Here is a 23,383-nt window from a genome sequence, read left to right as displayed (position 1 = left end):
ATTCATTTCCCCCGGCCCTCTTTGCTGCGCGGCTGGCTCTATCGCTCGGACATCGATTTATCCGTACACTCCTGCCGGACATTACGCTGACACCAATACCACCGCACTAGGATTTACTCAACTTCACCGCCCGCCATGTCGACAGCTGAGGAGACGCCCCTCAAGCAGGAGGTCCCTGCCGAAGAGGCGCCCATCGAAGAGACGTCTGCTCAGGAGACACCCGCGCCCGAGCCCCAGGACTCGCTCGAAAACGCCCAGGTCGATGGCAGCGGCGAGCAGGGCAATGGCTCTGCTCTGGCAGACGCCAAATTCAATGTCGAGGTCAAGCTGGCCGACCTGCAGGCCGACCCCAACAACCCCCTGTTCTCGGTCAAGTCTTTCGAGGACCTGCAACTGTAAGCTCCACGCGCTCGCCATCCGGGCGGTCTGACAGATATAGCTCCGACGAACTGCTCAAGGGCATCCGCAACATGAACTTCCGCAAACCGTCCAAAGTCCAGGAGAAGGCTCTGCCGCTGCTGCTGCTGAACCCACCTACCAACATGATTGCGCAATCGCAGTCGGGAACGGGCAAGACTGCTGCCTTCTCGCTCAATATCCTTTCTCGCGTCGACCTCTCGAATCCCGAACCGCAGGCTCTGGCACTCGCGCCTAGCCGAGAGCTCGCTCGTCAGATTCTGGGCGTCATCACCCACATGGGCCAGTTCATGGAGGGTCTCACGACTATGGCTGTGATTCCTGACCCGTCGCGGAGAGGCCGGAAGTTCGATGCGCAGGTTCTGGTTGGCACGCCTGGAACAGTCCTGGACATGGTGAAGCGACAGTTGATCAACCCCAGGGGCATCAGGATTCTTGTCCTGGACGAGGCAGACAACATGCTGGACCAGCAGGGTCTGGGCGAGCAATGCACCCGTGTCAAGGCACTGCTCCCCAAGAACATTCAGACGGTTCTCTTCTCGGCTACCTTCCCGCCCAACGTCATCGCATATGCTAAGCGCTTCGCACCCAACGCAAACACGCTGACTCTGGCCCACGAGGAGCTGACCATTGAAGGCATCAAGCAGTTGTACATTGACATTGATAAGGACAATGACAAGTATGCTACGCTGCTCAAGTTCTACGGTCTGATGACACAGGCTTCGTCCATCATTTTTGTGCGAACACGAAGGACTGCCGAGGAGCTCGAGCAACGCATGGTAGCCGAGGGTCACAAGGTCGCACAGCTGAGCGGTGCTCTCGAGGGTCCTGAGCGTGACCGTGTCATTGACCAGTTCCGTTCTGGAGAGGCCAAGGTTCTCATCACCACCAACGTGCTCGCCCGTGGTATCGATGTGCAGTCTGTTACCATGGTCATTAACTACGTAGGCTATACTCTTAACATACACAAGATGCAGAGCAGCGATACTAATGGAATCGCAGGATGTCCCAACCATGGCCAATGGCATTGACGCTGATCCCGAGACGTACCTCCACCGAATTGGTCGCACTGGTCGTTTTGGACGTGTTGGTGTCGCCCTGACCTTTATCCACGACAAGGCGAGCTGGCAGCAACTGCACGCCATTGCCTCCTACTTCAAGACTGAGCTGCACCCGATCGACACATCCGACTGGGACGCCGTGGAAGACATGATTCAGACAATCATCAAGTCTTCGCGCGCCGGCAAGACGACAGAAGAGATGACGGAAATGATTACCAAAGGATCGTAAGATGTTATGAGCATGGAAAGAGCGACAGCATCGGAGAAAAGAGTGGCATCAGAGTGCTGGACATGTATGTGCCATGTAGCGAACTGAAATGTTTCTACGTTTGCGATGGACGGCTTTTCAGAATCAATGCCCTCGTAGGGTTTCGAGAAAAGATGCAACGAAAGGGAAATTACGTACGACGGAAACGAATCAAAGATACCCAAAATGAAGCATGCAAAGTGAGCAAGTTTACCAACTTTTCTTCGTCCTCGTCTTCCTCTTCATTAGTTCTCATTTTTTTTCCTTCTCCCTTCCTCTTGTATTTCATTATTTCTCGTGTATTTTTTTTCTTCTTCTTCTTCTTCTTCCTCTTCATTATTACTTCTCACGTCTCAAATGCCTTTGGCGCCGTAACCAAGATGACAACAAGACTGCTTCCAATCAGCGCACCAGCAATCCCACTCACCAGAATGATACTTCCCCTGGACGCAGGAAACTTGCCGCGAATCACATAATGCTGGGCCTCAAAATACCTGTGGAAGCCAATCAGCAGCATGAGTATACTGATGCCTATAAAGGTGGCGCCGAGGGGTTTCCCCAGCTGCCGCAGCTTAGCCTGCGGCGACGCGGGCGACTGGAAGTCCGGCGCATTCGACAGCGAGGTGTTCAGGCGGAACAGCTGGGTAATGGCAATGCCGATGCTGGCAAACGAGAGCGATGTGCGGAGCCAAGCTAGAAATGTGCGTTCTACATGCCGTCAGCTGACCTTGACTTGATACTTACTGTGAAGGAGAGAGAGAAGATGGAGACATACCCAAGGCCAAATGATCCCGCGCTACACTCCCCTTGTTATCCAACTCTATGCTCCCGTACTTCTCCCAGAACTCGGCCCACCACCCTTTTTCCCGGCGCTCGGCTTCCGCCGCCGCACTGCCTGCAGACCGGGCGTCGTGGCGCTGCGCAGACGAGGCGGCAGAGTCGAATTGATTTGCACCCGTGCTGCTGCCATTTGTGCATTTCTGGCTGCGCGCAGGCTGTACCGCGCCCGCTGTGCCGTCTTGCTCTGCGGTATTGCCGTCGTCGTTGTCGTCTTCTGCTCGCCCGGAATCCGTGGCTGCAGGCCCAAAGTGCGCATGTTGCTGTGCGACGTCGTTATCGGTGTCGGCGCGTGCGCGCATGCCAGGCGAGAGCGTCTTGTAGTCTTTCTTGGGGGATGCGGCGTCCGACGGACTGAGCATGGGCGACGTCTCGTCTGCAGCCCGTGGTGCGCCCGCGCCGAGTGAAGAATGTGCGTGTAGCTGTTGTTGTTGTAGTTGTTGGCGGTGGTTGTGGTGTTCTGAGAAGCGGTTCCGCGGCCCCAATGACGACGAGTCTGCCATTGCTTTCGCGTTATCGATAGTAGTTTACTAAGTACGTAAGTAGTAGGAAGGACTTCCAAATCTGCTTTTACTGTAAACAGCGGACTTGGGCAGAGAGGGGCTGTAATGCTTTGTCTCAAAAAAAAAGGGTGAGTACATCTGTTCGCTGCGGGCCGGCTGTATCACATGCGCGCTGGGTTCTGGAGGGATATTTGCCGGAATCGGCCCCTCGTAAGTAGCGGCGGCGCGTGGATGTTGCCCAAACGTCATTTCGTCCCGAGGTTGCGACGTTTTGGCGTTCCTGGCACGCGTTGGCCCGTTCCCCCCACGGGGGATTGACAAGCTCGACTAAGTAGGCCTGCATGCTGGAATATGCAGAGGAGATCTTCGCGGCCTCGTATCTCGAATTCCGGCGCCCACGCGTTGTGGTTGCATATCTGTTGCTTGGCTGGATCGCGGCAGTCAGCTGCATTCCCTGCGTGGCACACGACCAACTGCGCAACGGGCCTATCGGACCTCAGCGTTTCCCGCAATGTGTCAAACAAAGTGCAGCTTCAATGTCAAAGTGCTATGCGCATGGATTCACTAAGCCAGACTGGGGAAAAATCCGTCCTGTGTGGTATTTCAAATCTAGATCTTGCTAACTGGTATATATTCCTTGCCCGGCAAAGCCTCATTTCCAAAACATGCGTATCATGTATGCGCGGCGACCAAACACAACGCTCATGATTTGCAGCAACCCATGTTTAAATCGCCCTTTCCAACGCCGCCCAATGACCACTGAAACAGAGCAGCCCGCAAGTATGTAAAAATCCGCCGTCTACTCTTTTACTCGTTGACGTGGTACACCTGCAGTTACAGTTAGCATCATGTAGTCGTCATAACAAAGCTTAAGAAACCCACAAGGTAGTTGGGCAGTCCAAAGCTCTCCCAGTTCAATCGGGCTGCCATTTTCGCAAAGCCCTCGGTCTCAATGAGGTGGTAAAAGGCAAACGGTGGGAACATGGCGCCGTCCCGGTGCACCTCGGCCTTGACCAACAGTACAGCACCTCCTACACCATCGAGTTTGATCTTTGCGTGAGGATCCGCGTTTGCATCGTACATCTTGGCCATAAGGCTACGGTAGGTTGCCATCTCAGCATACCCTTCGAGCAGGATGTCGTCCTTGCCCATCTTGTTGGCCAGGTCCTTTGCAATGCTGCTGTCGATCCAGTTATTGAAGTCGTATTCGCGCACGTCCATGGTCTTCTTCTCCTCATTGTAGTATCGCTGGAAGCAGTTGGGCACAATGATGGGCACGTTGTAATCGGCAAGATCCTGGATCAGCGTCGGTGGGGTTTCAACAATGTCGCCATCTATCCACAAAACCCACGAGGTCGAGGGCCCCAAGGTTGTGAACAGGAGCGAGTTTCGTGCCTTTGCCATGGCCGCCCGCCGCGCCTTCTGGTTCTCCATCTTGTGGCGCTCGGCCTCGTTTTGCGACTGGAGCGGCGACTCGGTGTCCTGGCGGAGGATCGTTACAGCGGCGAAGCGCTTGGTCTTGGGGCCCGATTGCGTCTTGGCGACCTGGGCCTGCAACGCGGCGTATGCGGCGTTGCCTTCCTTTGTCTTTGGTATTATGAAGCCCAGAGAGATCAGGTTGTGTGGGTACGAGAGCTTGAGGAGGTTGTCCCAGTACTCCTGGTAAAACCTGGCCAATGGGGTGAGGATCAGCACCGTCTCCTCGTTCTCAATGGGCGTGCGCGAGTTCGTCACATTGTTCATGTAGTAGTGCACGACGGGCGGCGCGGCGTGTGGCGCATTCGACTTGGATTTGTGGAAGGGCAGCGACGGAGGCGACAGCGGGTTGGAGGCTACCTCGCCGGAGCCCGACTTGGGAATGCTGGGGCCATCGCCGCCGGAGAAGAAGAAGACGAAGAAGCCCACGCAGAGAATGGCGGCAAGGACCAGCGTGATGGGATTCGAGCGTCGAAGCGAGCGTGACATGGTGGGTGGAGGGGGCTAGGGAAAAAGGCGAACCGCGGCTGCCAGAGTAGGAGAGCGTCTATGGGCGGCGCATCAGAAGAAGAAAGCGGCGGCGGCGGATGGTGGTGAGGTGGTGGCTTGCTGCAGCGCAAGGAGTTGCGCGAGACGTGGCCTGGCCGGCGCTCGGAAAAAGTGTCAATGGCGATGACAGTCAAGGGGGTGGAGGCCAAGCAGAGTGCCGGGGGGTTCGAGGGAGCGAGCGAGGGCACGCAGAGTGGCGGAACAGGCTCAAGGCGTTCGAGGGCAGATTGCAGGAGGGAACATGAGCAAGGCCAAGGCCATTGTCGGAGCCCTGCACTGTCGCGATGGTTGCGGCCCTCTGCTTACGTAAGTACGCATCCCTGGCCCTGTGCGTCCACTCCACTCCACTCCACTCCGCCCAACCACCAACCAGCTGCTACCCGGGCTGGTGCTGGTGCTGGTGCTAGCGTCGATGCGTCATGGACGCCCGCCGCATCTGCAACTCCTGCTCGCTCCAGCGCCGCGCTCAATTGAGCCTCGACAAATGCCTCTGCTGCTCGCACGACCATGGCCAGTCCTGACGCGTGCTGTCGCCGCCGCCCTCGCTAGTCGCCGCCCGCCACGGCGCGCGTATGCTGCGGTGCCACCGCCACCATCGACAGCCACCGCCGCCCCCGAGGGACCAAAGCCAAAGACCATCAGCGGCGCCATAATCATACCCGCCTCTCTCAAAACTCATGTAAGGCCCCTCGAAGCTTTTGAAATCTGCATTTGCCGACCCTTCTCCATAGCCACGCCACCTTTTCCAGTCCATCAAGGCCTTGCCGTTGGAAGATGCCCTCAGGAAAACTTTCACCGTCTTCTTTGTCACGCCGTCCTACGCACACTTTCTGCTCGACGACGACTCTTTCCTGCACGATGCCCTTCTCCGCATCTATGGCGGCGTGACAGACGCGGCCGACCTCAGCATACATGCCCTTTGTGCTGTTGTGGATAAAGTCCCAGCTCCCCGGCCGTGGAAAAGCCATTCCTTCGAGGATGAGGTATCATGGCGCAGGGTCCAGCCGCCCATCGCTGGAGCAGGCTTCGAAGGCATCGCCTACGTCTCTCTTCGACCCGGCGCTTCTGTTTCACCCTCCGGGTCGCTCTCTCCGTCAGAGAATGGTGCTATCGATTTCATCACAGCAGATTACTTTTCTGACGGCGCAGCCCATCTCGACACATTGCGACTCCCCCTTGCAAATACAGTCTTTCAGACAGGGACGCCAACGACCATGTTTCAATCCACCTGGCAGACGCACGGCACTCCAGGCAAATTGACTCTACTCGCAAAGACCAACACATCTCATCACGCTATTCGTCTAGATCACACCCCTTACTCTCTGCACGATACATCTGCCCTCAACATCCCTTTGTTTCCCCTCACCTTGCCTCGCGTTGTGGAAGGCTGCATGGGCAACATCATCCGTCGTGTTTTGGACGCTGATGGCAATAGTGTTCAGGCATCGTCAGAGCTGGAGGACGCGGTCCCAAGATTTTTCGCGGCCAGGGGAAGGCCGTCACAGGCAACTGTTGCTTGGGCGCTAGTGATTCCCAGTAGCCTAAAGGACAAAGTCATTTCCAGGACCGAGGAACTCTTCTCGAATCTACCCACGAAAGACGACGCCACTCCTACCGAGCCGGAGCATGCTTGGGAACGTCTATGGTGCAGCAGGCCACCGGCTTGGAATACGCTCGTCTCCCAGGCAATCTCAGAAGGCGCGCGTCTCCACCGTGTCCTAAGCGGAGGAGGTGGATGGGGTAAGAAGGCAGGCCTGCTGTCCTTGGATCCAGTACCGGTCTATGGACCTCCCGAATCAATTGGTTCTGATGCTGCAGCCGTCAGTGACGATCCGAGCGATTTTGAATCCACTCTCACACCAGTCGTACGAGACGGTGACTCGATTCAATTCTTCATTTTGCCAAAGGCTATGCTTGACCATGAGGCTCGCCAGTTTGACAATTATACCAGTGTCACAAGATTGACAAGGAAGGGCAAGCTTTGGGGCTGGGAGCTAGGCACCGTCCCAAGCACAATGGATTCCATTCCCGGAAAGTCATGGCAGCACCAGACGGCTCGAAAAACTGCTTATACTTTGTTCAATAGTAGCTTTGGCGCCTTGACAGAAGGAGCCATGACCCTAACACGTCGCTCTTGGACAAGACAGGGAGGCATCAGCTCAGTGCATACAACGATGCTTGATGTTCCTTTCTCCCGCTTCTGGACTGTCAATTCAACTAAAATGCGTGTAAAACATCTCAATCCTGAGCAAAAAGACATGGACGGTGCCGGTAAGGACAAGGACGTAGGTGAGCCTGGTCCAGAGTAGCCTCTGCCTACACTGTATTCTAATTGTGCAAGTAGCAAATTACAAATCTAAATGAACTGAACTTGTTGTCCAGAGGTGCTTTCAATTCTTCTCATCATGTACGAAATGCCTTGCTTGATACTCGATCAGTTCTTCCAAGAGTCTTGAGTATTAAAGGGCCAGTGCTGGCACGTACATTCTCAAGCACTACTCTGGTGCAAGTTCAACGGTCGGAAAACGAGACTACGGACCTGGGGGACTCGAATACCCACATTGAGGGATCGCAGTCCGGACATGAAGAACCTAACGTCGAAGAGTCGTCGAGAAATGGCAGCGAATTGTCTACTCACAAAGAGGCTCGCCCGCACTCTGCACCAAAAATGACAATACCCGAACTGGTAGATGCACTCGGTATCACCGGCGTCCGCAAGTTTGGCAAGCTCAGCGTCCGCACAGCAAAAGCCATACAGCGCGAACTCCGCCGAAGATTCGACCAACAATCAAAACAATACCACGCCATCCTCTCATCGCGCCGTCCCCAAATCCCAATCAAAAAAATCCCAACAAAGCAGCCAACCCTCCTGAGACGCATCCTCACCGTCGACAACACATACCACGGGCTGCGCCGGCCCAAGCCCAATCTCATCCGCAAAATGGGTGTAAACACCGAACACACGGCGGGCCTCATTGTAAACGCCTTCCGCGTCCTGGCGTTCCAGACAGACGGCCTGCTCCAGGAAACCGGGTCCGCCATCGTGAGCATCCGGCTGCGGCGCCTGCGCGCAGAACTACAACGGTATAGACGGCGGACGAGGCGCTCGCGCGCTCGACGTAGATTGGAGGAGCGCAGACGCCGGCGTCAGCGTCGAGTGAGTGAACGGAATACTGCAGCTGGGGAAAACAATACTACCGCTACACCACGACCCCGCGTACGACGCATACGCGGCGGGCGCCCCGTGCAGATGAAATTCCACACTGCGTTTCCCGTCGGCACCATTCGGTTCAGCGACGGGCGCCGCGCCAAGCTGAAGCGCGGCGTGAGGAGCACCCGTTCTGCGTCGTTGTCACCGTACAGCTACAGGTACAGTAGAGGCTGGAGACGAGGCAGCGTGCTGCGACGGGTGCGTGTCGAGCAGCGCGGTACCGAGGCGGCGCGGCGCAGAGCTGAGATGGCGCGCGTGTGGAGGCTGAGGCGCAGGGAGGCGGAGCGGTTGGAGGCGACGGTTGAGTCGTGGCTTAATGCTGGTACTGGTGCTGGTGCTGGGGGAGGTATAGGTTTCTGAGTGTGGTGGGGAGGGAGTGAGGGAATGAGTGTATGATATGATATGATGTGATGCGATATGATGTGATATGATATGTGTAGAGTGTTCCCCTTTGTGTGTATATTACATAGTGTATGAGAATAGATAGCTAGTTGTGAATACTCTGTCTTCTCACCACAATTTCAAACCCTCATCTTCGTAAGAGGAGGGAAGACGGCCAAGTATCTTCGAATGTGCAGAGGGCGTGTTGAACGTGTATGTACTACAAACGGCAAAAAAGAAAAAGAAAAGGAGACTGCGTGGAGAAGCAGCCGTTGGATCGACAAAAACCCCACATATACGTACCGCACATCACATAGTCTCATAGATGCAGACAACCCTCTAATCACGACATGCCCGATGTCTAGTATGAAAAAATGAAAAAACATCACATATCACGACCAGGCAATCACTCCACACTTCACAGAACCGAAACGAAACGAAAAGAAAACGAATTTCCATATTCATCACCCGCCCCGTAGGGTGGTAAGGTAGAAAACTCGCCTCCCCATGTGTATTTCCCCCAATCGCCCCAAAAGACATGAAAAGTTGGGACTTTCTGTGCCGACCTTTGCTTAAAACCACCATCCCAGCTTTTGTTGGCCGTGTAAAGAAAAGAAAAGAAAAGGCAAACTCCGAGGCTCATGAATTACTACTTAGCAGTCGGAGATAAAAGGAAAAAAAAGACATATAGAATATGGGAACTTTCCCCCGGGATATCGGCCTTGTCACATTCAGATGTAGAAAAAGGCCTCGCATGGGTACACGTCAATGACAGGATGTGAGCCTTGTCGGTAAGGAAAGGGGCATGGTGGTGCTGCTGATGTCAGGTCTTTGGGGATCGGCAACATGGCGGAACGGCGGCACTTGACACATTGCATGTGTAATTGTCGATCAGGGTGCGCCAGGTCAAAGATGGATGGTTAGACTGCGAGACTGCAGGGGCTGGTCTAGAGGTCCACCTTCGAGGCCGTAAAGTCCCAGAGCATCTTGACGAGGGAATCAGGCAGCGTGTACAGATCGACATGGAACTCGCCGTCTGTCACATGTTAGCATGTGTGCCCTCGGTCCCCAAAACTGTGTCCACTTACTCTCAACGTCGTTCTTGGTGTACGTCTCACTCGTCTTGTTGTCGTGAACCATGGTGACGACGTGCAAAAGATCGTCCTCGCCAAGCTTTTGCAGGCCATCCGCCAACTTCTCCATGTCTACGTTCTTGTCCTTTCGGCTCTTCTTCTTGACTGCATCCTTGTTACGCACACCATTTGCCTCGGCGGGACCAGACTCTGCAAGAAGTGCAAGCAGCTCAGGCTTGGGATTCCGGAAGGTCTGTCGGGATCGAGTCAGCCATTTGTGCATGGTGGGAGATTACACTGGCTGTGCACTTACCACCTGGTGCTTGGCCTCGTAGCGCTCCGACTGAAAGTTGAGGTCATGGTCGAGTGTGTGGTCGCCGCCTTTGCCCACAGCGGTCAAGACGATGGTCATCTCGAACTCACCCCAGCCCTTCTCGTCGATACGGAACGGGGGCTTCTTGATGACTGTGTCGCGATTAGCAAGTCTGCATGTCGGTCAATACGGCATGGCACACTTACCATGCTTGTTCTTCTCGAATGACGGGTGCAGGTTGTAGACGGCCTTCTCGAAGACATTGGGCATGACCTCATTACCCTGGTCGTCTAGCAGCCAGACCTCTATACTCCATGACCGCATGGGGAAGCCCTCAACTGGCGATGGCTCGTCGCTGCGGGTGTGTTAACAGGTGCTCATGGGTATACGCGTCAGGGAAGCGCTTGCGACTGCGCGCGGGAGCCGACGTACAGCGGCTTCTGGTGGGTGATGAGCTTGACCCATCGCTTGACCTACTTGGAGGTCAGTACTTGTAGGCGCAAGTGTGCATCTCTCCGGGACACAACGTACGTCGGGCATGGTGGCTAGTTTGCGCCGTGTGGACGGAGTATGCTAAGAGCAACTAGGCGTTGAGGATGCCGTGCACGGTACACAGGGGAGCGCCAGAAAGCAGGCTAGAACGGCAGCTGGGATGCGCGCGACTCTGGCCGTGTGTGTCTTGCGATAAGGGTTGAGCGCGTGTGGTTGGGGTGAAGGTCGAGGAGCACGCGGTGGCTGGTCTGGTCGCGAGCTGTGATTTGGCCAAGGTTGAGAGTGATGCACGTCGCGGCGGGGCGGCGGAGGCTGACTACACTACGAGCTAGGCACTGGGCCTTGCTTGGCCTTGGCGCAAGCACACTTGGACTAGCGGCACTCGGTATCCCATGGCTGCACCCTCCTAAGGCTGTTTGGCCAGCCGGCGCCTTAGTCGCATGCCTCGTATCAAACATGTGAATGTGCCACGACAGGCCAGCAGTCGGTTGTATTACCCCGGACCTGCAGCTGAGAGCGCCAACCGCGTCGGCTTGTGGCTGCAACACTCCAACGGCATGGCATGACTCTGCATTTGGGGGGGAATGCCGTCGACCATGTACTTATATCAGTCGGGCCATTTGGTTGCTATCTAATTGTGTGCAGGCTCTGGGTTGCGTCTTCTACCGCCAGAATGTGTCATCATCCCAAAATGCTCCCTCGCGCTTCATGCAATACATGCCTTCATCCTTCGTTTCTCGTCCCTCGTCCCTCGTTCCTCGTCCCTCGTTGTCCTCGGCTCCAGCCTTGCGCTGGCTGCTACCATTACTCCGACTTGCCAAAGAGCGCCTCGTTCTCTTGTTGGGCCTTGATGAAGGCCTCCTTGAACTGGTTGGCGTCTGACACACATGGTTAGCATTTCCATGTCCGGCTCTACAGGCATGCTGCAACTTACTCTCGCTGTTGGCGAAGCGGATAGCAAGCGTCTGGGCCTCGGGCTCGCCCTCGCTGACATCGGCGGCGGCATTCCAGACCCAGCTGCGGTCGCTGCCTACGTTGGGCGAAAGCTTCATGTCGGGAACAACTGTGCACCCCTCAGTATCGTCTCTTGGTTCCCGTACCAGCAGTCTTACCGTAGTGGTTGGCGCAGACCTTGAGTGTCTTGTCTCGGCGCATGACCAGACGCGTCTTGCCGTTCTCCTTGTGCTTCAGTAACCGGACATCACCAGTGCCTCGCTCCTTCCACTCCCGCGACTCTCGGTCGAACTTGAACAGCTTGGCGCGCATCTTGAACACTTGCTCCTCGAGTTCCTCGTTGGTCTTGGTGTCGACCTTCTCCGTCAGGTGCACGACGGGCTGGAATTCAACGTCAGGCTCCTCGTTCTCGGGGTTCTCGTCCTGCCACCACATCAGTATCGCTGCTCTAGCATCTCTCCGTAGACACGCACATCGGCCTTGCTCTTTGAGGCGCCTGATGGCTCGTCGGCATCATCCTCTTCCTCCTTCTTCGCCTTTGCGGGGCCGCCACCAAACATGGAAAAGACGTTGTCCTTGACCGCAGCCACCGCCTCTGTCGCCTTCTCCGTGACGGGCTTGCTCTCTGTGCTCTCGGCCTTGTCGGCAGCCTTGTCAGTCGTGACCTTGGCCGTCTCGTCCTTGACTAGAGTCGGGCCAGGGTTGGTGGCCTGGTCGGCCGCGGGGTCTGGCTTAGCTGCTTCGGACATTCTTCTTGGATCGGTAGTGTGCAGTTGGACTTTGTGTAGCGTGGCAAGAGAAAGTCTTTTTCGCTGAGTGGGTGCAAGAGTTGGGTGTTCAGTGTCAACACAACTGCCCACAAATTGAGGAAGTGGGATGCATGCCCCTCTCCATGGCGCCTTACCCCATTCGGCTCGGGAGCGTGCGTGACACCCCTGCCCCAACACGCTATTTGTATGACATGTCGTGCAACAGGGCCTCTTTTGCACTGCCTTCCTGGCCGGCTATTCCTTGTTCTCTGCAGTGCAAACTTTTATTTGTCAAGCATCTAACCCTCATCCAAACATCCCACATTACGTCATACGTCGAGCCCAGGTTAGCGTGCAAAATTTGATCAACTTGGACGGATACCGTACTAGGTATACTAAGTATACATTCTATAGCTCATGACTCTGACAACCCACACAAACGCCACATGCCCAATCCACCCCAACCAGTCCAGTGTATACACGGGGTATCATGTTCATAACTCCATGTCCTCGTGACCGTTATCAATGCTGCTGCAACACGTGCAGATTCTACCCACAAAAGGAATAAGCAGAAATTGACCCTCTGTCCTCCCAGTGTCCCATCTCCAAATCCCCAATCCCCAATCCTCAATCTCCACTTACGTCTCTCCACGCACCTTGGCGCATGCCCAGCTCTGCTTCTCGCTGCTGTCTTTTGGAGACAACCCTGCAGCCATTTCTATCCTGCATCGAAGGCGAAGGGCATTCATCCTGGCCTTCTTCATTGCCGATGACGTGCGTACTGGTGCTGTCACTTCCCGTAAACTCGCCCATGCCGCTTCGGGCATCTGTCGTGCTAGATCACCCTTTGTCTGCAACTGCTCCTGAACCTTTTGCCGCATACGTTGGATATGCTCAGACGCAGCTGTCATGTCGATATCCTGCACAGCCATGTATGTCTGCATATGCTGTGCCGCCATGACGGAGACGTTCCGTAGAGTGTCCTGGGTACTAGAAAGACCCAACTTGGCATTCTCAATGAACTGGTCCAGCATTGACTTGTTGTGACCCAGCATGACTTCGAAAGACTGTCGTAGAAGCGGCTTCGAGTGAGTTGCGATGCTAACGTTGAACGTGCCGAATGGATACTTGTGTTCAAGGTCGACAATGTACTCGCCTGTCACGGTGCGGTTGTACCGGATAGGCACTGGTTGCGACTGGCGAGCAATCTGAATTTGGAGCTGTGGTCTCTTGCGACTAGTACCAAAAGCTTTCGAGGGACGGAGTGTGAATTGATGGTCCCCGGTAGTCTGGAGCTCGAAGCCGCCCATGCCTGCATCTTTCGCCTTTGACTTTTGATCAGGCTGCGTGTGGGGTGGTATGACCGTCAGACCTCGCATCGCCGGTGGGATGGATGCAGTCGAGATAGCCGAAGCTATTTGTGAAGACATGGATGCCATCGGGGCGATGCTGGAAGCAATTCCCGTTGTCTCAGAGAGTACTGATAGTGCGGATATGCTTTGTGAAGTCTTCTGGAATAGCATGGGAGCAAAAGCTACGGCCTGGAGTAGAGCAGGTATCAGTGCACATAGGACCATCAGAGATAGTAGCATTCTTGCCACCGACCACTGAATTCCAGTGGTCTTCATAAACGTCTTAATCTTTCGACGAATCCATGACGCCTGTGCTTTCTGGCCTTTCTTCATGCCTTGTGCTGTCATGAGGTGAGGGCTGATGTGAGCAAGGTGGCGATTGAGCTGAGACGGATCGAGTCTGCTAAAGCCACGGTGATTTAGAGGCAATATTGCTTTCAGCTCGTAGTCAGCGTTTGGGTGGTCGCGGCCCTCGACATGTATTTGCAAGGCTGCCGCATCCTCTTCGAGAGACGTAGCACCATGGGGGATGACCTGGGCAAGGTCGATGCATGGAATCTTGACATAGCCAAAGAACTTTCTTGCAACTTCAATGGCTTCTTCGTCTTCAGCAGCCACTTCCGGTTGCGTTCGGTGGCATATAACCACAAGGTCTGGTCGGTCCGGGGAATGAGTGGACATGCCGTGCCCGAATTTGATATGTGTTCCATCTTCTAATTCTACCATGACATGCGTGGGCCTCCCGTGTGAGGTGAGAACTTCAAGATTGATGCAGCGAGAGACTTGCGGAACAGGGACGTACGGCTCGATTTGTCCGCGTACCATGACCGACTTGGAGACGCTAGGGTGGGCACCCAGTGCCGTAGCGATCTGCGCAGTAGTGATATCTTCTGCCCATTTCTCAGGCATCCCAATGTATAATATCTTATAGGAGTCAGGTGTAGCGAGGGGGTATTTTGCCAAGGCTGCCTTGACGGACAGCCTCACCTCGCCACAGCCATAGCGACTGAATACTTCCGGCAGCTCATCTGTGTAGTCCGTCGAGCTCTGGATAACATTACTTCCCTGAATAACGTCTTCATTGTGCATTGGGTGCTCGTTCAGCATGATGCGCCAGGAACTCTCGCTCCCAGACAGGTATGAGGGCACTTCGGTAAGTGTAGAGTCGTCCCATGCTGTGGCGGGGTGTACGTCGGCCTGGTGCTCTGGGGCTTCGGCTTGTGACGAGTAAACGCTGTCATGTAAGCCTCGGCCGCCCATCTCGTACTCGGCCTCGTCGTCACTAAAGTCGTCGGACGTGTCGTCGGGCGTCGGAACGTCGGTGGAGGCGATGGATGCCGTGTGGGCCTCGTCATCGGACACGTCCATGATGCCGTCCCCAAGCAGGTCATAACTACTGTCGTCGAGGGAGCTGCCCGCCTCGTCTGGGTGGTGGCGCTGCGTGGATCGCATCATGAGTGTCTCCAGGTCGAGTTTGGTCAGCGAACAGTCAACTCGCACAGGAGGGAACTTGAGATCGTCAGAGGGAGTGGAATTGCTAGAAGTCATGTTAGCTGGAATTCATAGAGCAGACGGCGTGTGTGCAGTGCCCTCGAGTGCGGTGGGAGGGGCAAGGCAGAGGGGGCCAGGGTGGTGGAGCAGGTAGCAGTGGGCACCCAGGGGGGGTGCTGCCTAACTACTAGCTACGTGCAATGGCGCGTCTGGATGCCCTCCGGAGAGAGAGAGGGTGGGGGCGTATGCGAACCAGGTAATAGAACTTACCGCCGCGGTGGCCGTGAGAAGACTAATTGCAGCTCGGATCCTTCTTCTGTATTCAAGGGGCTGCTCGACGAGATGCGAACAGTTGTAATGGCACGGGCACTGATGGGGTGTAGTCCAGGTGGGATGATGCCGACACAGGTACCCCGCATAGTAAGCGATAAGATACGAAACATGGTTCACATGCCCACCCCGACGGGGGCACGGGGGGGGGAACACCAAATGCGCGACAACCAAATCGTCATCTACCTGCGCGTTGGGCCACAATAGAACAATGCGTCGTTTGCGAGCCGTGTTTCGTATTCGTGGATATAGCGCATTTGCGCCAATATGTAGTATCCCATCGACAACGCCCCCCGTAGCCCTGCTAATCTTTTGCTTCGAGGCTGCCCGACCGCCATGCAACGCCAACACCATACGCCTTACTGAAACCAGTAGTCTATGCTAATGCGCCCACAAAATGCTCACTGGATGCTGGTAGAGAAGCACGCAACCCGAAGACGCCGTGGGCCTTATGGGCCGGGCGATGCCCACCCGCCAGCGACCTCGACCCACTCGGTCAGGCAGGACCCTTCTTTGCCTTCCACGTCGACAATATCCGTGTCACACTTACAGCGACACCCGACTCCGTTTTCCTTGACTGGATCCGGCGTCGCCCAGTATCGGTCTTCCTCGATCCGCTCCTTTTCATTCACTGTCGTCAATTCCAGATATGGCTCTCTAGGGAGCTGTCGTGCAGGGGCGTTGGCAGGGCAGTGCTGAATAGTGGTATGCCGGTAGCCAAAGTCGCGGAAGTAATGAATATCCTCCGGGCCGAGTAATGCACCGACAGCCAGCGAGTGGATAGGGGCGTCTCCCCATCTCTCCATCCAGAAGCCTCCACTGCGGTCCATCAACTCGAAGAAATCGTTGTACTCCTTGCTGCGGAACCAGTTTAGGTTGGCGATTTCGAAGTTGCTCCAGAAATGGCACATGTTGTACGATTCGCCCTCCATGTTTTCGGGGTGGATTTCAGGGAACGCCTCGGAGCCAAACTCAGAGTCCATGATGTCTTGGGGAAAGAAGGGCTTCTTGGGCTTTTCCTCCTTCTTTGGCGCATTCTCGTCCTCCTTCTTTGGCCTCTCAACAAACATCTCCCACATGCCCTTGGAGGTGAGGTTGTTGTTGCGCTTGTATGCCGACGCATATCTCCAGATGTTGGGTACCGTTTCCCTCAGCTCTTTCACAGCGATAGTAAAGCCATACGTCTTCTTGTTTCGAATCATGTGGATGAATGGGTCGTATGTGATGTCGCAGAAATACTTGATTTCCGGCTCGAGACGCCAATACCACTCGTACTTGGCGAGTAGCTCATGCTGGTAGAATTTGCTGCAAAATATTAGCCGAAACTCGAGCCGCCCCCCAACTGTGTCGAACATACCCAGAGTAAAAGCGACACATGTGATGATAGCTCTCCATGCCGCCGTACATGATGGCTCGGTCGCCCTGCTTCGCGATGCCCTCCTTTGCAACGTCAGGATCGACCCAGTCCGGAAAGCCCCATTGCTCTGGCGGGATCTTGCCCCACTCTACTGGAGCGCTGACGTGCTTCAGAACAACCTCGCGGAAGGTCTCATTGAAGTCTCCGTCGTTGAGGAAGACGTAGGGGTAGTGAAACCATCGGTTGAAATGTCTCTCAATCGACTTTATTGACTGTATGACGCCCTCCAACTCCTTGTTCCTCGCCAGCACTACGAATGCGGCGTTTGCTCGGGGCCCGTTGACCTGTGGCTCGAGACAGCCCACTGCGAAGGGCTTGTCGTATTTTTCGCTGATCTTTCTGCAAAGTATTAGCCGTGTGCCCAATGCTGCTGCGACGAGCGCGATCGCACCGTATTGAGGGTGGGGTGCCCGCAGGCATGTTCATAATACCCTGAGAGTCTGGCGACCTCACGAAAAGAATTATGATTATGATTATTACAAGACAGGGGAAGAGGAGCACCAGGCCCAGCGGTATGGAAACGGACGAGGATCCCTTCAGTCGTATCCGGCGACGGAAGAAGGACAATCGCGGAGATGCCTTCTCGGCCCGGCGCGAGAGGTCATCGAACTTATCCAGGCTCTCTTGTGCGGTTGGCAGCCTCTTGGTCATGTCCTGCAGGAGGCCCATGGCTGATTGTGTGTGTGTGTGTCTGTGTGAATGGCGACTGGCAAGCAAACTTTTACTTACTGCCCGCGGCAGTCTTGGACGGGGGGATGCCAATCGCAGCAGCAGCACGTCTCGTGTGATGCGGGCAGATTGGGCGTAAACGATGAATGCGAGGGCCGCAAGCGTGGGATGCAGAGGGCGACGTGTTCAAGACAGACAGGCTGGGCGGGTAGGGTAACGAGCGTGAGGGTGGTGTGGTGACTCCGGGCCGGCGTGTGACGTTGGGGTGGCAATCGAGACTTGACGCGACAGGCGTGCGAGTCGAAAGGGCGGGAGATGCGAAAGGGGAAGGCCGGGGGTGTCGAGTGTAAATTATTTGACGGCAGGCGATTGCGTATGCGTTTCGAGAAGTGCTAGTCGGCAGGGAACATATCAGTGGAGACGTGCCAAGCTCCCTAGAGCGCAGGTCGATAGTAGGCGCATCCGGCCAATGCAAGCCGCAGCGACGGGGCTAGAGCCTTCACGCCCTCTGCCAAGCCGACACGCCCGGTGGACATGCCACGGCCGCAGACTGACAGGAGACAAAGTCAATTCCCGCCGGGGCACACAGACCAGCGAGGGAGCCGCACGGGAGACGGCCGCTAAGCGATACAGTAGCCACGACATAAGACGGTATATACTACATCGATACAGCACATCCATCTTACATCCAGGCCGCGCCCCTTTCCCGCGCCGACGCCGCCATGAGCTTCAAGGCAAAGGACCTGCACTTTGGTGAGTGCCTCGTCGCCGCAGTGGAACCGCCGCTGATAAGCCCAGACAGCTCTCAGCCAGCCTTCTTGCAGCGGCTGCGCGGCCAGCTTCAAAGTGGGGACACAGCCCGCCATGAGCATCCTATTGCGAGAAACAAGCGGATGAACAAGGACGACGACGACGATGATGCGCCGGCCTATGTCATGGAGGAGACCAACCAGTCGCTAACCAAAGAAGAGTACGACGCGCTCGTCTCCGGAAAAGACAGCAAAGAAAACGAAGCCGACGCCGAGTCTGCGGCAGGTGGAGCCCAGCAAAACGCGGCCAGTGGTGCTGAGTCGCGGCCCAAAGACAAGATTGCCCAAGTAGGTGCTAATGCGAAGAAGCGCAAAGCTGCGAAGATTATCGGAGACGGCCAGGGCGATAGCAAAGACGAAGCAGAAAGAGACGACTATAAGCCAGCCGCCAAAACCACCAAGAAGCCAAAGAAGAAGGCCAAAGCAGTCAAGCTCACCTTTGGAGACGAAGATGAGGGGTGAGAAAAACCGAGACTTCTCTGTTTCTTCACAAGCAAGAGAAGCTAGTCGATGCTTCTGTTCAAATGTCTGAACAGAACGAAGCAAGCCTCTCTGAGCATACGCCGACTCTACAGCTACGCTAACCCGGCCACCGGCGTTAGTGCTGAGCCACGCACATCATGTTAACACCGAGACATTGCGAATGGTTCAACATGTTTCGGCTAAGAAATGTGCTAGGACTACGCAGGCCAAATGGCGACGATATACACAATACCCCTTACGCTTGTAACGAGCCAGCACTGCATGTACCGAGTTTTTCAACAGTGACTTGGCTTTACCGATGCTTCTCTTGTTTCCTCTCGTGTCTTGTTCCAGCCACAGAACGAGAATGTCTACATCCTCAATATACAGCTGTTTATTCCCCCATTCCGACTACATATCGTCCATTCTTGTTAGCAACTCACATCAAACCCCCGCAGTCAAGAGGCTGGAGACCAAGCCAAGGTGCAGGTTCCGATCGGAAGCAGGTCGGAACACTTAGCAGGGGTATGCCTGGAGCGGTGCGGCTCGGGAGTCCGCAACCTCCAAGTCGGCACGCGACGTCCCGCGTCCTTCACACCAGCTTCACCATACAACATGGCGAGACTATCGCTAGAGGTAACCTAGTTTTTCGCTCGTGTATGCATTTGTCTCATTCGATTATCAGGATTTTGACCAGCACATTAACAACCTGCGCGACCAACTGCTGTTTCTCAATGAGACTCTCGAAGGGACAGATCACAATGCCCCTGACTGGCTCGCGACGGATCTTATATCGCTACGAAACAAATCAGGCAGACTACATGACGACATGAAGAGGTTTAGAGACCAGCTTGAAAGCGAAGGGTTGGCAGAGAAGAAGGTTCGCGCACGCGCACACGCTCACAATATTTTCTAATCGGGCGCAGGTCAAGGCGTCCAACAAGCGACTCAGTATCGAAGGCGTAAAGCGCGCTTCATTCACGCCTCAACCTCAGGGCTATACGCCGGATTCTCAAGCGATATCCTCTTCCACAAGCCAATCACCCGCCCAACACGCAAAGACAACTCAAGCAGAAGGTGCCGAACTAGTTCAGCATGTCGACGTTACAGAAGAAGTCAACCGGCGGCTACAAGAGAGCCGCTTACGGCGCTTGATGCAGAATCCCAGTACGGCGCAGAAGCGAAAGTACGATGCATACGAGGAAGCACCGCGACCGGAAGATCCGGTCGGAGCAGATGAGGAAGGCCCCAAGGACAGCCACAGTACAGGCGAAAGCGAGCAAACGCCGACGAAACGACTCAGGGGTAGTGGGGTGTTTGAGCAGATGGGAAGCAGAAGCCATGAAGGTCCTGTGCGGTACGACACGGAGCGCTTCGACGACAGGACCGACGTGAAGAGACGAAAATTTCGATGATAGGCACGGGGTCTTCTCAAGCAAGATGGTGGAAGATGCTTGGAGTGCAGCATGAACTCTGTTGTGCGTCGGCAATGCAGCAAATGTACACAAGACGATTGCTGGCTCAAGCCCAACACTACTGTACTATGGTGTTTTCTGAATAGACAATGGAATTATACATCGCATTGCTGTTGAGATACGACATGTCGTTTGCACGCTCTCCGCAGCACTTCCGGTCCAGCGGGGAAGCTGCAGCCGAGCGGGAGCTAATCGCTTGGTCTTTGCATCATTGAACTTTTCGACATGGCGTCCACCCAACTTTCCGACACGCCAGCCCACGGATCCAGAACAAGTTGAATACACACGCGCGGCTTGTATCCCAACTCCATCGCATTGTGGTCCGATTTTATAACCAACCGCCACACCATGGCGACACCAAACCCCACCCCAAATGTCATGCCACCAGAACAGCGCCTGGCCCTAGAACAACAACAGCGCTATGAACGCATAACGCGGAACTTGGCCATTGGAGGAGTGATATTATGCCCCGTAATCGCGCTCCTTCCACCGCGAAAACTCGACCTCTACACCTTTTCGTTGGGAATCGGTTTCTACCTTTCGGCTGACCACCTCGTTACTCTCCGCACCGGCCGCGGCCTCGTCCAGAACATTCCTTTCGTGCGCGCAGTAGACCTTCCTACCGACCGAGCACGAGAGACACAAAAGATACTGCGCGAGGAAAGGGAGAAGAGCAGAAAGATGCTGGAGAGGAAAGAGGAACAGGAAAAGGGTATATTAGGGAAATTATGGATGGGAGACGAGGAAGAAGGATGGAAAGAGAAGCGACTGGGGGAAGAGAGGAAAGCGCTCGAGGAGGGCAGAGGATATGGAGACTTGATTCTTGAGCAAATTTGGGATGTGTGGAATTGGGACAAGAAAAAGAAGAGCAAAGACGATGAGGGCAAGAAAGAGTGAATCCTGAGTCTCGCTTCCCAAGAGCGACCACGGTGTGTCTATGATGAGGTGTATATTATCAAGGTTGGCGCAGCGCTTTCTATTGAGGGCAAGCCATCCTATGTAAGAGTATTTGGTATTGATGGACGAGGACGTGCTGGGGGACCAGTACAAGGCGACGAATCCTACGCTATCATGACATCTCGCGTCCAAGGGGCCAGACCGTCCTGAAACACCTTTGAGTAATCGGCCTAAAACAAATCGAAAACATGTGGTCATTGTGGGATCAGTGCGCTTGTGGTGGCATTGAGTCAGACTGATTGCGCTCTCTAGCATGGCATACATGAGAAAGAGGTTCAACAAGTACAGCAGGCGTAGTTTAAACCGACATGGTACACAAACGCTGTCTGATTCATAGCCCAACAATGTTTGTGCAGTGGCCACGAGCCATAAGCAGCTATCCGCTGATTCGTGCACCCCGGCGCAGTCGATCAGTTTACCAAGCTCTCTCCAGCCCTTTGTCTCAGCCCAGACCAAGCCGAAAACACATCGACGACTATATCTGAATTTCGATCACGCGCCCCTATCATCCTGTGCAACATCCTTTCCGTATCTACAAGGCTCTGGGCCATATTCAATCACGCGCAGTCCCAATTCTTACGAACCTACCGATAAACTCGGGAGATAGCAGCATGTCTCAGCCAAGTACGCCATTCGATACAAGCACTGCCGATCCGTTCCTCCCGCTTCCAAACCAAGAGCAGCTCTCTCAAGCCGACTTTCACGAGCTGTTTGGTCCCGGTACTTCGGATGGAGGCGTCTTCTTACCAGGCAATAGCGAAGCGTTTGACGGGCTCAATCTCACATACGAAAGTGTCTCACTAGTCCCTGTAGACTCGTCGAGCCTGTCCACTATATCAACGCCTGACTTCTCGAGTTACAGCTTCGGTCAGCACTCGCCAACGTATCCAGCCCCAGAATCCAACATCCAACATCCTTACCCGCTCGAACTTGATCAAACATACGAAGCGAATACGCATCAGCAAACCTTCAGACATCGCCCTCTTCCAATCAGATCGCATACGAACAATGTCCATCTTCACTCGGCGCAAGTGCCGCAGTTTGGTCATCGCCGGCGATCACTCAGTCACAGCGATATAGACCGGCCCGCTGCCGTCACCCACATACCAAACCCCACCTTCTTCCGTCTCCAAGCACCACGTGCCAGAACGACTACAGCCGAGGAATACCGGAGGAATGAATCATACTCTTGTGGAAGAAGCACCAGCCAAGGCTCGCCCCGAGGTAGACCAGTAAAGCCTAGGAGCACCCCATACTCGCTTCAGTCTAGCCCACTGGTAGGCGGCATGTTACCGACTCCGATCGGAACCCCTTTGAACGAAGTCATGGGAGTCGACGATACGAGCAGTGATACCGATATTGCCCATCAATTTCACAGCATTGACATGACCGGTCTACCCATCCTTTCATCTGCTGGAAACCCCATCTTTCGACAAATGTTGCACCCAGATGAGCTTGCGAGAAGTCGGCAGATTATCGAAATCGGGGCCCTTGCCGTCACCACCAACGCCAAGGTCGATCCCAGACTGGAGCAAGGCAGTTCTACCTTGAACCTTGAGCATATTTTGAAGAAGCTGGTTGATATCGAAGAACATCTGGAAAAGAGCGGGGGCGTTGAAGCCTTGCGCAGTTGCAGAACGATACGAGAGGCATTGGTTGGGGAAGCAGAAAGTGGAAAGGGGATGAGAGTTATGGATGAGGGCTTGATAGAAGGTAATGGGACATCGAGCAACGGGGACTCGGGCGACTACTCTCGTATGTTTGATGGCTGCGATGACAATGAGATCATGGCCATGTTGATGAGGCAGCATGGAACTGGCGGTAGTGAAGTGGTGTAGAGTGGAGACGGGGCGGGAACATGATACGATTTACGAATGGTGGAGTTATAGATGGATTAAGTGGCGGTAGATCTATGGATTGTTTCAAACACTGTGTTAGTATCGAAACCATATTCCTCCGGACATGAACATGTACGCCGTTGGAATGGCTTGCAAGAATATTGGCTACAGAATGGCGACAGCCGACAGCGTGATGAATGATGCTACCATTGGTCTGGAAATCATTTTCTGGAACCAATAACCGCGTTCTGTACTCACCATCTGCACGACGGCGAAGTAAAGCTAAACATGCTTATTCCAAACACGCTAAGTCGCGGCTT

The 23,383-nt window shown here is 54.8% G+C and overlaps 12 protein-coding genes across 12 annotated transcripts; 6 read left to right on the top strand and 6 right to left on the bottom strand.

Moving 5' to 3' along the window:
* The first annotated feature begins 14 nt into the window (after positions 1–14).
* On the top strand, positions 15–1,925 carry SETTUDRAFT_167277 (uncharacterized protein). The gene is made up of 3 exons (XM_008024074.1): positions 15–395; positions 440–1,361; positions 1,420–1,925. Exons 1-3 carry the CDS (start codon positions 136–138, stop codon positions 1,705–1,707), a joined length of 1,470 nt encoding a protein of 489 aa, XP_008022265.1. The 5' UTR covers positions 15–135; the 3' UTR covers positions 1,708–1,925.
* On the bottom strand, positions 1,915–2,949 carry SETTUDRAFT_167276 (uncharacterized protein). Its single transcript, XM_008024073.1, has 2 exons — positions 2,501–2,949; positions 1,915–2,433 (listed from the first exon to the last, which is right to left on the bottom strand). Exons 1-2 carry the CDS (start codon positions 2,922–2,924, stop codon positions 2,072–2,074), a joined length of 786 nt encoding a protein of 261 aa, XP_008022264.1. The 5' UTR covers positions 2,925–2,949; the 3' UTR covers positions 1,915–2,071.
* A 696-nt stretch (positions 2,950–3,645) lies between these two features.
* Positions 3,646–5,201, bottom strand: SETTUDRAFT_167275 (glycosyltransferase family 62 protein). The gene is made up of 2 exons (XM_008024072.1): positions 3,948–5,201; positions 3,646–3,893 (listed from the first exon to the last, which is right to left on the bottom strand). Exons 1-2 carry the CDS (start codon positions 5,028–5,030, stop codon positions 3,873–3,875), a joined length of 1,104 nt encoding a protein of 367 aa, XP_008022263.1. The 5' UTR covers positions 5,031–5,201; the 3' UTR covers positions 3,646–3,872.
* A 373-nt stretch (positions 5,202–5,574) lies between these two features.
* Positions 5,575–7,399, top strand: SETTUDRAFT_159001 (uncharacterized protein; the record flags this gene model as incomplete). Its single annotated transcript, XM_008024071.1, has 2 exons — positions 5,575–5,769; positions 5,840–7,399. 2 exons carry the CDS (start codon positions 5,575–5,577, stop codon positions 7,397–7,399), a joined length of 1,755 nt encoding a protein of 584 aa, XP_008022262.1.
* Positions 7,400–9,175: 1,776 nt separating this feature from the next.
* SETTUDRAFT_167273 (uncharacterized protein) lies at positions 9,176–10,804 on the bottom strand. The gene is made up of 6 exons (XM_008024070.1): positions 10,600–10,804; positions 10,501–10,541; positions 10,275–10,423; positions 10,069–10,220; positions 9,771–10,008; positions 9,176–9,718 (listed from the first exon to the last, which is right to left on the bottom strand). Exons 1-6 carry the CDS (start codon positions 10,606–10,608, stop codon positions 9,630–9,632), a joined length of 678 nt encoding a protein of 225 aa, XP_008022261.1. The 5' UTR covers positions 10,609–10,804; the 3' UTR covers positions 9,176–9,629.
* Positions 10,805–11,137: 333 nt separating this feature from the next.
* On the bottom strand, positions 11,138–12,349 carry SETTUDRAFT_167272 (uncharacterized protein). Its single transcript, XM_008024069.1, has 4 exons — positions 11,988–12,349; positions 11,673–11,937; positions 11,495–11,623; positions 11,138–11,438 (listed from the first exon to the last, which is right to left on the bottom strand). Exons 1-4 carry the CDS (start codon positions 12,261–12,263, stop codon positions 11,365–11,367), a joined length of 744 nt encoding a protein of 247 aa, XP_008022260.1. The 5' UTR covers positions 12,264–12,349; the 3' UTR covers positions 11,138–11,364.
* Positions 12,350–12,686: 337 nt separating this feature from the next.
* Positions 12,687–15,465, bottom strand: SETTUDRAFT_126440 (uncharacterized protein). Its single transcript, XM_008024068.1, has 2 exons — positions 15,377–15,465; positions 12,687–15,152 (listed from the first exon to the last, which is right to left on the bottom strand). Exon 2 carries the CDS (start codon positions 15,068–15,070, stop codon positions 12,902–12,904), a length of 2,169 nt encoding a protein of 722 aa, XP_008022259.1. The 5' UTR covers positions 15,071–15,152; positions 15,377–15,465; the 3' UTR covers positions 12,687–12,901.
* A 188-nt stretch (positions 15,466–15,653) lies between these two features.
* Positions 15,654–17,525, bottom strand: SETTUDRAFT_167271 (glycosyltransferase family 15 protein; the record flags this gene model as incomplete). Its single annotated transcript, XM_008024067.1, has 3 exons — positions 15,654–16,741; positions 16,794–17,192; positions 17,245–17,525. 3 exons carry the CDS (start codon positions 17,520–17,522, stop codon positions 15,886–15,888), a joined length of 1,533 nt encoding a protein of 510 aa, XP_008022258.1. The 3' UTR covers positions 15,654–15,885.
* Positions 17,526–18,077: 552 nt separating this feature from the next.
* Positions 18,078–19,194, top strand: SETTUDRAFT_167270 (uncharacterized protein). Its single transcript, XM_008024066.1, has 2 exons — positions 18,078–18,275; positions 18,321–19,194. The coding sequence occupies exons 1-2, from the start codon at positions 18,245–18,247 to the stop codon at positions 18,791–18,793; spliced, it is 504 nt and encodes a 167-aa protein (XP_008022257.1). The 5' UTR covers positions 18,078–18,244; the 3' UTR covers positions 18,794–19,194.
* A 228-nt stretch (positions 19,195–19,422) lies between these two features.
* Positions 19,423–20,348, top strand: SETTUDRAFT_167269 (uncharacterized protein). The gene is made up of 2 exons (XM_008024065.1): positions 19,423–19,673; positions 19,720–20,348. The coding sequence occupies exons 1-2, from the start codon at positions 19,623–19,625 to the stop codon at positions 20,206–20,208; spliced, it is 540 nt and encodes a 179-aa protein (XP_008022256.1). The 5' UTR covers positions 19,423–19,622; the 3' UTR covers positions 20,209–20,348.
* Positions 20,349–20,559: 211 nt separating this feature from the next.
* Positions 20,560–21,498, top strand: SETTUDRAFT_167268 (uncharacterized protein). The gene has a single exon (XM_008024064.1). The coding sequence runs from the start codon at positions 20,617–20,619 to the stop codon at positions 21,163–21,165; it is 549 nt and encodes a 182-aa protein (XP_008022255.1). The 5' UTR covers positions 20,560–20,616; the 3' UTR covers positions 21,166–21,498.
* Positions 21,499–21,836: 338 nt separating this feature from the next.
* Positions 21,837–23,063, top strand: SETTUDRAFT_37036 (uncharacterized protein; the record flags this gene model as incomplete). The annotated part of the gene is made up of 1 exon (XM_008023708.1): positions 21,837–23,063. The coding sequence occupies one exon, from the start codon at positions 21,837–21,839 to the stop codon at positions 23,061–23,063; it is 1,227 nt and encodes a 408-aa protein (XP_008021899.1).
* Positions 23,064–23,383: the final 320 nt, after the last annotated feature.

This window comes from Exserohilum turcica (genome assembly GCF_000359705.1).
Source record: "Exserohilum turcica Et28A unplaced genomic scaffold SETTUscaffold_11, whole genome shotgun sequence".
Lineage (NCBI taxonomy): Eukaryota > Fungi > Ascomycota > Dothideomycetes > Pleosporales > Pleosporaceae > Exserohilum > Exserohilum turcicum.
The sequence above is the reverse complement of the archived record's forward strand: the minus strand, read 5'-3'. Positions and strand labels throughout refer to the sequence as shown.